At 56.8% G+C, this 14,411-nt stretch overlaps 1 protein-coding gene across 1 annotated transcript; it reads right to left on the bottom strand.

Moving 5' to 3' along the window:
- Window positions 1–5,875: 5,875 nt before the first annotated feature.
- Window positions 5,876–11,765, bottom strand: LOC118024582 (coiled-coil domain-containing protein 201-like). Its single transcript, XM_035026550.1, has 3 exons — window positions 11,604–11,765; window positions 8,009–8,485; window positions 5,876–6,320 (listed from the first exon to the last, which is right to left on the bottom strand). The coding sequence occupies exons 1-3, from the start codon at window positions 11,730–11,732 to the stop codon at window positions 6,234–6,236; spliced, it is 693 nt and encodes a 230-aa protein (XP_034882441.1). The 5' UTR covers window positions 11,733–11,765; the 3' UTR covers window positions 5,876–6,233.
- Window positions 11,766–14,411: the final 2,646 nt, after the last annotated feature.

Below are 14,411 nucleotides of genomic sequence, written 5' to 3' on the forward strand. Positions count from 1 at the left end.
GGGATGGGGCCACGGCCTGAGGACCCCCCTCCTGGACGGCAGGGTGGGGATGGGGCAGATGGCCAGGAAGGCTCAGTTTGGCTCAGCCTGAGGAATAAACTCCCAGCTGTGAATTTTGCCAAGATGGACTTGGGAGGTGGGGGGTTGGTGCTGAAAGGTAGGCCCCTGGGGAGTGGGGCGGGGTCCTTGATTCTATGAAAGCATTCTACTTGGCAGCCCACAGAGCACCTTGCCCGTGTGTCGCCCATTGGCCACTTACAGCCCCCACGGTGTCGTGAGGAATCTGGGGCTCAGAGAGGTTATTGACTTAAGCGAAGTCCCACAGCGCGAGTGGCAGGACCAGGATTTACGTCAGCCTGTCTGTCCCAAGCCCTTGGTTTTCCATCGTCCTCAGTGGCTCTTCGCTGACGCCGAGTTGGGTTTGAGGGAGCCCCCTAGCTGGTCTGCACCCAGGTGCCCACTGTGGTGGGGGGACCCTGGCAGGCTGGTTCGGAGTGTTTGCCCCACAGCCCGCCCCGGGTATGCCCCGGGGAGCTCAGTCAGAACGCTGTCCTCACAGTGGACCTCCCAAGGACAGTCTGAGTTAGCCTGAGAAGTCCCACCTTGTCTCGCTTTCCATCCTAAATCTGTCGTGCCCACAGCCTGTCCTGTCTGAGAAAACACAGACCCCCCTGCAGCAGGGAGGATGGTTGCCCATGTCTTTCTGCATGGTCTCTCTGGCATCAAACTGGGAGACGGAGCCCCCGAGGCACACACGCTTCCCCACGTCCACGGAGCCGGGTGGCCCCCGAGTCCCGGCCGAAGGCGCATGAGCCCCGGGAGGCCGTCGGTCGAGTCGGCCGTCTCTGCTCCGTCTTGCCTGGTGGAATGGCCATCTGGTGCCTCACGCCACGGGAGCGGTATGGGCGGTGAACGTCCCTTCCTGCAGGTCGGGGGACGGCCAGGGCAGGTTTCCGTGAGAATGCGTGGAAGGCAAGACGGGCCCCGACTCCTTCGGCTCCGGGCAGCTCGGACGTCGTTCGGAAGCTCGGTTTGCAAACAGCTCGCATCACGTGCTGAGAGCTGATGTGTAAACAGAGAGGTGGCCCTAGACCAACGGCCAAGAGAGCTGGGTGAGTCTGGGCTCCCTGACCGCATATGGTGTGCGGGACCATCTGCAGAGCGCCGTGTCTGTGGCCTCTCGCTCCCCACGGCGCGGGCCACGGGCCCACCAGCAGCCAGAACGGTTTCTTGCCTCCCACCAGCAGCCCCAACCAGCCCCCGGGCCCCGGGCACGAAGCACGCGTCTCAGGGGACCGTCCCCCAGTTGCGGGATCCCGAGGAAGCCCGCTACCTACCACCTTTGCTCACTCCGGGGCGCCCGCGCAGCCGAGCTCCCGTCCCGGAGGGGCGCGCGCGGTCTCGCCTTCGCCCTGTACAAACTGTGGGCTCGCACGCACGTGCCCTCTGAATTGCATGCCCTGAAATCCCCACGTGTGTGAAACCCACTTTGAACTTGAAAACACGCAGCATGCGCGGAGGGACAGGCCCGCCTCGGGCCATCTGCCGGCTGGCCGCAGAGCGTCCCCGCAACACGGTGCAGCCTGGGGCCCCGGCCTGTGCGGCCAGCGCCTGCAGTCGTCACGCAGCGTCCCCCAGCCCGGACGCCCCTCGTCCCCGCCCCCCCCCCCCCCCCCCCGGCCACACGATTGCACACCACCTTGCACAAGGAAGGTAACGTATCGATCGCGACCACCTTAGAGTAGCTTCCATTCTCACCGAAGGTAAACCCAAAGCCCACCCTTGATTTTCTTTCCTCGCCGAGAAAGGCCGGATACGCCCCTGCGCCCTCCCGTGTCCGGCTGGGTGTGGCTTTGCCGCTCGATGGCATGCAGGGGTGGGTGGGCACGGGGACACGCTCTCTACCCACGGAGCTCGCTCGAGAATGGTTCTGCAGACACGGAACCAGGTGACGGGGTCAGAGTGACGGCAGCTCACGGTCACCAGGTAGCTTCTCTCGATAGATTTGTATAATCAATACGGGTCTATTTTTACGTCAACCCCACACTGTACCTTCCAGTCTTTTCCAAGATTGTTCGACTGAGACAAGTCACTGAATAATTGGTCCTATTTTTATTAACAAACCAGTGAACGGACTGAAATGTTAACGTGAATGTACATTTCTTAATTGCGACTTTTCTACTGAGTGTTTGCACTATACTTTCTGGAATCTTATTTAACAAAAATAAAGGAAAAGATTGCTTGACTAAAAACCCGGTGGCCGTTTTACTCGCGAACCGCGGGGTTTTGTGGCTTGTGGGAAGACGCGCCTCCCTGCAGGGGGACGGTGGTGTCCTCTAGTGTCGGCGGCCCGTCCTCTGGGCCGGACTCGGCTCCTCCTCTGGCCGCGGGGCGGGGGGGTGCGGGGGCTCGGCTTCTGCTCCCAACCGGAGACTCCGGGGAGGACGACGTGTACCTCCTGTGGTTCTCAGACTGCTCTCGGACTAACCGGTCAGGGACTGTTGTTGAAGGCAGACCAAGGGTGGACAGCAGGGGTGGGGGTGCGCCACCAGCAGGCTGAGCCAGGATGTTCCCTAAAACCGGCCTCTGCAGCCCAAGGTCAGGCCAAAGTCAGGGCCTAGCAGAGAAGAGGCTGTGAGGCATCAGACCAGAATGTTAGGGAGGGTTTGCCACCGGCCACCCTCCACCAGGACACACCTAATGCCACCGTCCAGGGAAGCCCCCTCCTACCCAAAGAGTGGGCAAGAGAAGAAGGGTTGGTGCAGGGACCCCGCAGCTGGTGGGGAGGCAAGGACTGGGCCAGACTCTGGGGATCATGAGAGCGTGGCCTGGGCTTGGCACATCCCGTAGAGCCTGAGACCCCGTCAGCAGGGGAGGGGGGTGGAGGGGCTGCCGGACTCTGCCCCCTCTGAGGACGCCCTGAATCCCAGGGCAATTTCCAGACCCCACTCACTCGGCATTTTCCCTTAGAGGTCTGGCAGACACATCAAAGGGAACACACCACCCTGAGGGGTGTGAGTGGGTGAGAGGGGGTGTGAGTGGGTGAGAGAGGCTGTTCTTTGAAGGAGTAGGTCCCCCAGTCACGGGGCTGCTAAGTCCAGTCTGCAGGGCAGGCGGCAGCTGGAGACGCAGTGAGGAGCGGAGGTTGCATCTCAAGTCCGATGGCTGCCTGGAGGCAGAATCCCCTCCTCCCCTGGGAGGACCGCAGTCTTTTCCTCTTAAGGCCTTCAACTGATTGGACGAGGCCCACCCACATTATCGAGGGCGATCTGCTTTAATCACAGCCCACTGCTATAAATGTTGATCTCACCTAAACCAGACCTTCACCCTGACATCTAGCCTGGCGTTTGACCAAACTGGGCACAGTGGCCCAGCCAAGCTGACACATAAAATGAATCGTCACAAATGTGTATCTTTAAGCTCAAACGAAATCAATCCAAAGTAAAGGAATTTAAAAAATCCTTATGAAAAGCACAATATCCCCAGAGAAACAGGACATTTACAGAATCCTCTGAGAAAGGGATACAACCAACCAGGAAGCAGGTGGACACTTGTCCAACTTGTCCAACAGAACCATCCATGAGGGAAACGCGCATGAGAACACAAGGGTACCGTGTCACCTTTCCAGCTGGTACGTGACTTAATTATGATTATTTTTTATTTTTTGGTACGTGTTTTAAAAGCTATCGTAAAACTAGCAAAGCTGCGGTGAGCGCTCACTCGGACACCGCTCACGGGCCCCGCACCTCGCTGGGTAATACCCAGCAGGGACCACACGATGGGAACACCGTTTAACCCATAAAAGGACTTGGAGGATTCTAACAACACTGGTAGACATTGGTACAAAATGCTTTGTTCCACGCCCCCATCCCCAATCCTGTGAGTGGGGTGTGGTATCACCCTGCTTGTGCCCTCGGCGAGGCTGCCTGGCATGCTGGACCCCACCCCAGCCCTCGAGCAGGGGATCCGGAGCATGGATAGTCTGTGTCCCACTGAGGCGGCCATGCACCCATGGGTGGGCCTGGGGCCTGCGTGCAGCCCCGTGGCGGCCAGCAAAGGAACGGGGGCCCCGGTCCGGCACCCCCACATGGAGCCGGGTTCCCACTTTCCCACTCAGATGCGCCGGGCGAGCACCTGCTTGGCGTCACCTGCAGGGGGCCCAGGTGGAGGTGCAGCCGAGCCACCAGAACGGAGGTGAACACGGGTTGTTTTGAGTCTTTGTTTCGCAGCAAAAAAAAAAATTTTAAAACACCAGGCGCTAAGACTTTACTGGAAAGTGATGCACAAACCAGACCCTGCAGCGAGGCCACCGAGCAGCCCCTCAAACCAGGTTTCTGACACGGTGAACGTCAAATACAGACACCCCGGATAAATAGCTTATTTTAGGAAGAAAACGTATAGTTTTGAAGATTAGATTAGAAGGGGATCACTTCTCATTTCACGCTGAACAGAAACTGCACGAGGAGAAGCATGCTACGGGGCTCGCTGGCTGTGGCGCGGGCGCGTTCCTGAAGGGGACCCTGGTTCAGAGACCCCGAGGGGTCCCCGTCTATGCAGCCTGGACCGGCAGTGCCCGCGTCCCGAGCGCCGGTCTGAGGCTGCCCTCCCGCCCGTGCACAGCTCGGGTCCCGAGGACACGGAGGTCATGGAGGTGGTGGGTGCGGCCAGGACGCCCTCCCGGGCACCACGTTCCGGCTTCGGGCACAGGACTCGCTCCTTCCTTGGGCTACTTGGCGGCCACATCTTCCCGTGGCTGGAACACGCTCACAATCCACGCTGTTTTATTTGTGAAACGCCCCCCCAGGATTGCATTTCAAACACCAACTAGAGGGCCTGTGACCTACGCTCTTTTGCACAAATGCAAGAAGCCGTTTTGCTAACACGTGGGGGAGAAAACGCAACATGAGCATCTAGGAAAGTAGCTTACGAACAAAACGCTTCCTTCTGAGCACCTGTAATTCCCAGGCTTTCAAGAACAACCTCCCCGAAGTGCCCCCGTCATGCCTTCCTCCTCCCTGGCCTCATTCTGCATCTGAATTTGTCAAGGGCTGTGAGCAAGACAGAGAAGCCACTTGATGACCCATCAGAATCACTTTGCATCAGACACAGATGCTCAGCAGAATCGTTCACTGACTTCCAGTATTGAAGGTGCGAAGGGTTTGCACTGAAGTATTTTTCCACGGTATGCAATTCTAGGCAGACTTTCTGCTTTATACTTTTGTGTTGTATTTGAAAAATTCATAAACTTATCATTTCCATAATCCGACAATAAATGTTATAACAAAGGGAGAAGTGAACACGTTGAAGAGTCAGCTTATGAAGGAAGAACCGGGTCAGGACACACAGGACTGTGTAAGCCCACTGGACAGTAAATCCGCTCTTCCCACACGTAGTCATTTGAAGTGACTCATCCAGTGACGGCAAACCACCCCCACCCCAGGAGGACTGTCCTCCTTCCTTGTTGGAAGCCTCCCAACAAACACAGGGAGTGCCCTGCTTTAGGGCTGCCTCCTGATTCTGTCCAGCAGTGAGCTTGATCTGCAGCCCTGAGAGTGGGGCCACCATGGCCAGGCCTGGAGGGGCAGCCCTGGAGATGGCCCGGGGTAGGGTTGGAAACAAACGCTCTTTTCGTTTTCGGAAGGAAAAAAAACAGAGCACAGGGTGTAAACACCTCCAGCTTTTCCGTGGGACCCCAGCGAGACTGCACAGGGACGGGGCAGAGACGGCCCGAACCACGGCACAGGGTCGGATTCTTCACCCCAGCCCCACCTTTCGGAACCAGCGCCTGCAAACCGCCCGAAGCGCCTCCCGCTCAGAGTCCCAGCGCCTGACTCTCCCGGAATGGCATCCTGAGCCCGCTGGGTGTGTGGCCCCGGCCCTGTGTGGGCGGCTGGGTCGCCACGCTCCCTGGTCTCTACGTGCAAAATGTCATCCTGTGCCCTGGGTCACACTGGGGAAGCCGCAGGGGTGGCGGGCACCCCCAGGGTGGCGCAGTGGGCGTCCACCTCCCCCGTCGGCTCCCTCTGGGCCCTGCGCTCTGGTGGTACCTCGGAGAGCCTCGTTAGCTCGCCCCCACCCGACTCGAGGGACGCAGCGCGGGGAGGGCAGCGGTCCAAGCGGGACCTGGGCAAGCCCTGAGGAGGGCTGGGGTTTGCAGACAGACAGAGGGCCGGGTGAGTCCGGCCGAGGTGCGAGCTCCAGAGCATCGCACCCCCCCGCCCCGGCCCCGAGGGTCAATCGTCCTGGATGGTGAGCTCATGCTGAGTGGCCTCCTCGATGTCCTGAAGCTGGCGGATTTCCCACTGCCTCACGCGCTCCATCTGTCGGAGGAAAGGCGTCTCTGAGAAGGCCCGCGTTGCAGGAGCGCCCGCCACAGCTGCCCGTGGACAGCAGAGGCCCAGGCGGGCTGCACGCCCCTCCCCACCCGGCCCCGCCCTCGGCTCTCGGGCACCCCTGCTTCCACGTGCCGGGCATCACAACCACACCACGGAGCGGCAACCGCCCAGAGGGCCGAGTCTGGGTGGGCACCGGAGGGCTGGCTGAGGACCCAGGGGAGTGGGGCAGAGGGGGCTGGAGGGCTGGGCACAGGGACAGGGAGGGCCAGCCGGGGGCGTGCCGGGGACGTCCCCACGGGGCGGAGTAGACAGGCGGTCTTGCGGGGCTGCAGCAGGGAGAAGGGCCCAGGCCAGGGTGGGGAACACGGGCAGGATGAGCCCTGCTCCTGACCGAGACGCGGGCTTGGCCTCATAGAAGCCACGGCGGGGGGGCAGGGTGGCGGAGCCAGACCGCACAGGGGCGCGTGCAGGGGCCGGATCGAGGACAGGGTTGGCGGTGGAAGAAAGACTGGGTCCTCGGCCCCCCATGGCGGGTCCCCCACAGATCATGGTCCTCCAAATAGCCTGGAAGTGTAAAAAAATGAAGCAATCCCTGGGTGGGGGCAAATGAGGACCAGGAGAAGCTGGTGTTGTCAGCAAGGGTGTGGGCAGATGGCAGAACGAGTGGGGACAGCAGAGCCGGGGGACGGGCCACCAGCAAGCACATGAACCCCTCGCAGAGCCCAGAGCAGTCAGAGGGGCTGGAAGCTGGGCGCCTGCATGAGGGCCCCCACGGGCCCAGGGCCTGCCCCACCTCTGGGACCATCTCTGCCACACAGTGAGACCCCCAGGCCCCTTCCCTTCGTCAGCTCCAGAATATTCCAGCCCCGCTCACACCTCTCCTGGCAGCAGGTGGGAACATCATCAGCCCGTGGGGACAGGGCACTAGGGAGGCATTTGGGGCTCGGGGGCAGCCCCGCACTCGGGCCCCACCCAGAAACGCAGGCGGAGCTCTGGTCAGCTCTGCAAGGCCGGGTTCCCAACTACGACCAGACACAGCCACAGAGGGCGGGGTGGGGGGGCCATCAGGAAAGCATCCCACCAGCAAACGCCCCAGAAGGGCGAGTGGGGCCAAGCAGAGAGGACTGGAAGGCCAGTGAAAGGAATCAGTGGGAGAATCGAGGCATCCTGCGGCGACCTTGGAAAGTGGAACCCAGCACCCCTCCGAGGGGCGGACAAGGGGTGAGAGAAGAAAGAAGAGATGGAAAGAAGCCATCCAGGCTGCCCCACACCTGACTTCCACCTGACTTCCCAGCAGGTGGAGCGGAGCCACGGGCCTCAGAGGCCACAGAGGGAGGGGTGAAGGTTTCCCAGAGGGACCCAACAGACCGACGGGCGCCCAGCCCACGAGCCAGGCCATGCACTGCACACGTCCCACCTCTGGGCAGCAGACCTGGACAGCCGGGGTCAGCTGTGGCCCCACGTGAGGGGCAAGGTGGAAGTCCCCCGACCGCGCCCTTCTCAGAACCTTCTAGAACAGCAGGGCGTCACAGGAGAGGTGAACCAGCTGAGGGGCCAGGAGGCAGTGCTCCGAGCAGGAAAGGGGCCCTAGGGACGGGGTCAGGGATGGGGTCGGGGACAGGGTCGTGTCGGGGACACAGTCAGAGACAGGGTCAGGTTGGGGATAGTCGTACCACAGTGGCCAGCTTCTTCAGGTCCTGCTTCCTCCTCCTGGCTGTGTTGGGGATCCCGGGCAACCCCACGGATCGAGGCCTGCTCCTTGCTCCGCGGGACTCCGCTCGCTGCTGCCGCCGCGTGACCGAGGCCGCTGTGGGCGGCTCTTCCCTGGGAGCCCGGGGGTCTGGGTTGGGCCCTGGCTGCCCACTGGCCACCCTGGAGGCCCAGATGCTAGAAAGCTGCGGGGTCTGGAGGGCGGCCGTGGAGCTGAGCCCTGCCTGGGGGGCCGGGGGGTTCCAGGAGAGGTGTGCAGGCAGCGGGGATCCAGGCTCAGGGCCCTCGGCTGGGTGGGAGGGGACGGGGCCTGCTGGCCTCCTGCGCAGGCTGGGGGAGGCTCCCAGAGGGGTGCTGTGCTTCAGGACCCTTCTCAAGGGCAGCTGACTCCTCAGTGAAGAGGGGCCCTCGTCTTCCTCAGAGGAGCTCACCCTGGAAAACTGCCGAGACAGGGCACAGATGTCGGCTCCCTAGAAGGTCCCGGCAGGAGCCTCAGGACGGGCACCAGAGCCCACCGGGCACGTCCTCCTCCCCCCCGGCCTCTGCCCTGGGCGCAGAGCCTCCAGTCCCACCCCGGGTGGGAGCGTGCGGCCCAGAGCGCGCTCCCGCCGTACCTGCCTTTCCACCCAAGTCGCCTGTTCTATTTTTTGGTCAAAAGCAAGCATTGGTCCAAAATGTGGTCTTAATAATGGAATTGAAAAAGAAGGGGGGGCGCCTGGGTGGCTCAGTCGTTAAGCGTCTGCGTTTGGCTCAGGTCATGATCCCGGGGTCCTGGGATCGAGCCCCACATTGGGCTCCCTGCTCAGCGGGAAGCCTGCTTCTCCCTCTCCCACTCCCCCTGCTTGTGTTCCTGCTCTTCGCTGTCTCTCTCTGTCAAATAAATAAATAAAATCTTTTTTTATTCTTATGTTAATAAATAAAATCTTTTAAAAAAAAGAAGAAAAAGAAAAAGAAGCGGTTTTCAGGTAAAAAGACTTCTTTCTTTTTTTCAGGAGAAAACTGTAAAACATTGTCAATGAAATCATCTTAACATTTACGCTCAACATAAAAGAGCAGAACGGCGGGCGGACGCAGCTGCTCTCTGTATGATGGGACGGCAAATCAGGCAGGGGTGTGGACACCCAGCGTCCTGATCCCGAGCCCCCCGCCCCCAGCTTCCGAGCCCCCGGCCGGCAGCAGAAGCTCCTTCAGAGTGTTTTTCCATCGAGAACAAAGCCCCTGGGAAAACCCTCAAACTCCTGTGCTCACGGCCTTTCCCTGATGCTGACAAACTGTCTTCGGCAAACAGTTTTATTGTCATCCTAAGGTCATGGTCGCCACAGCGCTCCTTGACAGGTTGTCACGTCAAAAGGACGTGACAGACTGAGCAGCTTGGTTTTTGAAAGAAGCCCTCGTGTGTCTTTTAGAGAGGTATTAATTCACACTGCGGTGCATCCGAGCCAATCCCCTACCAGTCTAGGTAACTTTCAGAGGAATGCTGATTTTACGTTGAATGCCACGGATGGAATGGGGGAAAGTATTCGCAAAGTACAAATCCAATAAGGGGATACTCTCCGAAGTACGCAAGGAATTCATACAGCTCCATAGCAAAAAGCCAAATAATCCAATTAAAACATGGGCAGAGGACGTGAACAGACATATCTCTAAAGAGGATATCCAGGTGGCTGACAGACACATGAAAAGATGCTCCACATCACTCAGCACCAGGGAAATGCAAATCAAAACGACGATGATCTGTCACCTCACACCTGTTGGAATGGCCAAAATCAACAACACAAGAAACAGCAGGTGTCGGTGAGGATGCGGAGAAAGGGGACCCACCGTGCACTGTTGGTGGGAATGCAGGCTGGTGCAGCCACTCTGGACAACAGTATGGAGGGTCCTCAAAAAAATGAAAAATTGGAATATCACGTGCCCCAGGAATTCCACGTCTGGGCATTTGGCCACGGGGAAGGAAACCATCATCCTGAAAAGGTACCGACTGACCCTGCCACGTTCACTGCAGCCGTGTTCACGCTTTGCTAAATCCCACTCTCGGGGTCCGATCTCATGCACCTGTTCGCTAGTGGGAAGAACAGTTTCTGGTGATGATATCTACTGTGGGCCCTGCTTCCCAAAAGTATCAATCAAGAAAGCCACTGTCATGCATGGTGCGGGAGGGACTGGAACTTTTCTCCAACAACAAGTGGATAGAAGTGTGACGATGGGGTGATTGGGACATGCCCGGACATGTTGGCGGCCCACCAACTGGCTTCCGCTCGGGGGTGCGGGGAGAACAGAGCCAGCAGTCAGTGCAAGATACTACTGCGGGGTTGTCCTTGAATTCCTGCTGTGCATTTGCACCTGAAGGGATGTATCCGGTAGTGAGTTTTTGGGGAGGCAGAGCTGAGAAGCATAGTCATGATAGTGAACTAAACTTTTCCTAGAACAGAGGACAGATGCTTATGTTGCCTTAAACGTGAGCCTGATCAGAAATGCTCCAAGGCCGTGGGAAAGCGTCTTAGCCATCGTTTGCTGCGTGACAAATCACGCCAGCACTGAGGAGCGTAAGACAGACATGGGTGGTCGCGGTTTCCGTGGGTGGGGGGCTTGGGCTCTCCCATGGGGCTGCTGCCCTCCTGTCCTGCTTAAAATCAAAGCATAGAGGGACAAGTAAAACTAGAAAGTCTAACGTCAGCCTTGCTGCCACCCAGCTCCCCTAAGTAGCTACCGTTAGCAATTTGTAAGAAAACAAAAAGCACGGAATGCGTGTCCTGTATACAAAAGAAGTTCACGTTTCATAAATGGAATCCTGATGTGCATGGCTGTGTGGCTTTTCACCTCACCGGTGAACAAAGCACGTCAAGTCGCTTATTTGAGCGTGGCAGAGTTGGGTGTTTAAATTCCCCAGAGGGGCTTTGAGGTGGGCCAGGGCAGAAGAGGTCCCTAAATACGGTCTGGCGGGAAGGGGTTGTTGCTCGCGGAAACGCGTTCAGTGGAGCGTGCTGGAGCATTCCGAATCGGGTCCCAGTGAGCTCTTAGAGCATTCTTCCGAGGTGAGTATATCATGACCAGGCAGCTGGGCGAAGTGCCAGCCCAGCTGAAACCGAAAACAGGTCGGACCATGCGGAACGTCCCCAGGAGAGTCTCCCAGTCCCTGGGCCAGAAAGCCAGTCGGGAGTGTCCTCCTGGGGGGTGGTCAGTTCCCGAGCTGCTACTGTGTAGGTCTCAGGGTGCTCTTGCTACATTGTTTCCCATCGCAAAACCCGTAGAGATTGATGAATGTGAACTGTAACCACTCTGAAGAGCTGGATTCGCTCCAGAGAATGAGTCCGCATCAGTAAGTGCCCAAGTGTTTCCCAGAGTGGCTGCGCGGTCCTCCAGCCTGGCGGGCCCGCATGGGCAGCCCAAGTCGCTCCGCATCCTCACCGGCATTCGGGGTCGGCAGCTCCTAAGGTGTTCTACTGTTTGCTTTCTAACAGGTGAGCAGTAGTACCTCACGGCAGGGTGGTTTTAATGTGCATTTCTTCCACGACCGGTGATGGTGAGCATCGTACCCTGTATTTACCACCTACTTACCGCGTATACATCTTCTTTGCTGGTTAGAGGTTGAACACCTGAGCCCTGTCGACAAAGGCAAACAGAATCAGCTCGCTTATTAACAGACTGGCACGGGGTCAGAAAGCGCATCGGCTCCACACCATCCATAGGAGGCTGCGCCGGAGACAAAGGGCTTCGGAAAGATCCACAGCATTATGGCAGCAAAGACAACCCACGGGGGGGACGTGTGAACACGGGAGCACCTCTGCTGTTAAGAGGCCAAATTCATGGAAAAATGCACTAGATGAGTTGGAAAACAAAAGCACAGGGTGATTAAAAAGTCTCAATGTTTTCCTGCTTTAAGCACCTTTGCTCCAGCATCAACACAGAGCAAAATCCACAGAGAAACACGGAGAAACAGAAATAAACTAGTAATTGAGGCTACTTCACGGTGAGGGTTTTTTTTTTTTCTTTCTAAGCCTATGGTAGATCAAAGAGAAAGAGAAGTGATCCAAATCCCATGGAAGGTCATCAGCGCTTGTAAAGGGAGACAAAGTCATTCTACTTCCAAGAGGGACCAGGCTCAGTGCAGAGGAGGGGTACGCACCAGGCGGGGCCTCTACCAGAAAGGCACTGAGAGCGAACAGGAGCGTATTTTCTGATTAGCAGGAGCTACCCTGAACTAACTTACGCGTGGAAGTGAACTGAGAACCAATACACAATTAGACGCTGATACGCTTTTCCATAAGAACAATTTGAGAGCTGCCTGGGTGGCTCATCGGGTTAAGCGTCTGCCTTCGGCTCAGGTCATGATCCCAGTGTCCTGGGATCGAGCCCCGCATCAGGCTCCCTGCTCAGCGGGGAGTCTGCTTCTCCCTCTCCTCCTGCTTGTCACTCCCCCTGCTTGTGCTCATTCTTTCTCTGTCAAATGAATAAAATAAAATCTTTAACAATTCGATACATTTTTGATAGAACAATACTGTAGCACTAACAGCTTACAGAAAGAACAGTGTGGGTTTTCAGATGCGTACTCAGCACAAACAATAGAGACATACATCTGGGAATATTATACAGGAAGAGATGGGTTTTAAATGAGCAGGGAAGGGCGCCTGGGTGGCTCAGTTGGTTAAGCGACTGCCTTCAGCTCAGGTCATGATCCTGGAGTCCCGGGATCGAGTCCCGCATCGGGCTCCCTGCTCGGTGGGGAGTCTGCTTCTCCTTCTGGCCCTCCCCCCTCTCATGTGCTCTCTCTCTCTCATTCTCTCTCTCAAATAAATAAATAAAATCTTAAAAAAAAAAATGAGCAGGGAAGGGAGGTTTTTTTTTTTTTCTTTGAGTGTTGTTGTTCCAATGGGTCAGCCATTTAGAAAAAAAAAAAGTAGCAAAGCCAAGTCCCTACCTCATACCCTACATGAAAATAAATTACAAGGGACTGAATAGTATACTCTTTAAAAATTCAGATTGCGAAAAAGAAACAGGATAATTTTGAAAAATCAGAAACAAATTGGATTCTTATATCATTCACCAAGATCAATTCCAACTGCATATAAGATGCAAATGTTGTGAGACATGACGTGAAATGGGGTCACTTATTTTGAGGGGTTTAGATGGAGCCGGGAGGCCATCAGCAGGGGGGCTCATCCTTGTTCTCTGTCCTCAGGGTGAAACTAGAAACTTGAGCCCCGCCAAACCCCCCATACCCTGAGCCCCTGCAACTTGCTGCCCTAAGAGATTTTACTCCAATTCTGTTCAACTAACCCGAATTTTCTGCTGCCAACACCAGTCAAAATTCTTTCTAAGCAACATATACAAACTTTCCCCATTATTTTTAAAAACCCCTGAGTTTTGTCCCCTAAGGGGACACAATTTGGGTTGCTCCCCGAACTGCAATCCTGAGACCCCACATAAACGCTTTGTTTTAGGTCAGTTCTGCCTCTTTGCTCACAAGGTACAAACAGAACTATCAAAGCACTGGAAGGAAATGCGGGTGGCTTGCTCTGTAAACTGGTAAGGCTTTCAAATGATAACTCATGACACAGAAGCCGTAAAGGAAAAGAAGTTGAAATATAAAATTTTGAACTTCTGTAAAGAAAAACAGATGACATAGTCAGTGAAAACAGACAGCCCACAATTCCTATGAAAGATAAACAACAGGCTAATGGTCCTCCAACCCAGGGGAAAAAACTAAACCCTTAATGGATCAACATGCAAGGACCCTTAGTGGTTTTTTTTTTAAATATCAAATGTGTTTTTAATATATTGATAAGAAAAGATGTCTATGTTCTGGGTACAGGATCCTTTTTTTTTTTTTTCCCAAACTGAGGAAAAATAAGGATCTAATGTTCCAGAAGAAGCTAAAGATAACATTAGGTTATAATGGGGGCTAGGGAGGGCGGCAGGGGCCACTCCATACCTGCTTGGCCCTTTTATTTTGACACCTAGCCTACAAATGAAGAAGGGAGAAAGGTCCCTGCCTGGGGAGACTCGAGGAGACCTGGGCAGCCCCCCTGGCTGGGCTGGGGAGTGGTTAGGGTCCGAGACTCAGGACTCTGAAACTCCCCCCCACCGCCCCGGGACCCTACCAGTCCTGCACCCTGCCTTTCTTTGCACATACGGAGCAGGCATGGCGAGGGCTCCCCTCCTGCTCCTGGTGCTGGCCCCCTGGCCCCCCGCAAGGCCACCCCGGACCCAGCCCCGCAGGACAGGCTGGGGAGGGGAGGGCGGGCGCGGTGTGCAGGACCTGGCAGCTCACGGATGTGTCGGGGGAAGGCGTGTCGGGTCCCAGCGCGGGGCGCCCCCCACCAGCGGAGGCGGGCAGTGGTTCCTGTGCCCCGGGCTCCATCCTGC

Source organism: Mirounga leonina, unplaced genomic scaffold (assembly GCF_011800145.1).
Source record: "Mirounga leonina isolate KUSES-001 unplaced genomic scaffold, KU_Mleo_1.0 Mir_199, whole genome shotgun sequence".
Classification (NCBI taxonomy): Eukaryota; Metazoa; Chordata; class Mammalia; order Carnivora; family Phocidae; genus Mirounga; species Mirounga leonina.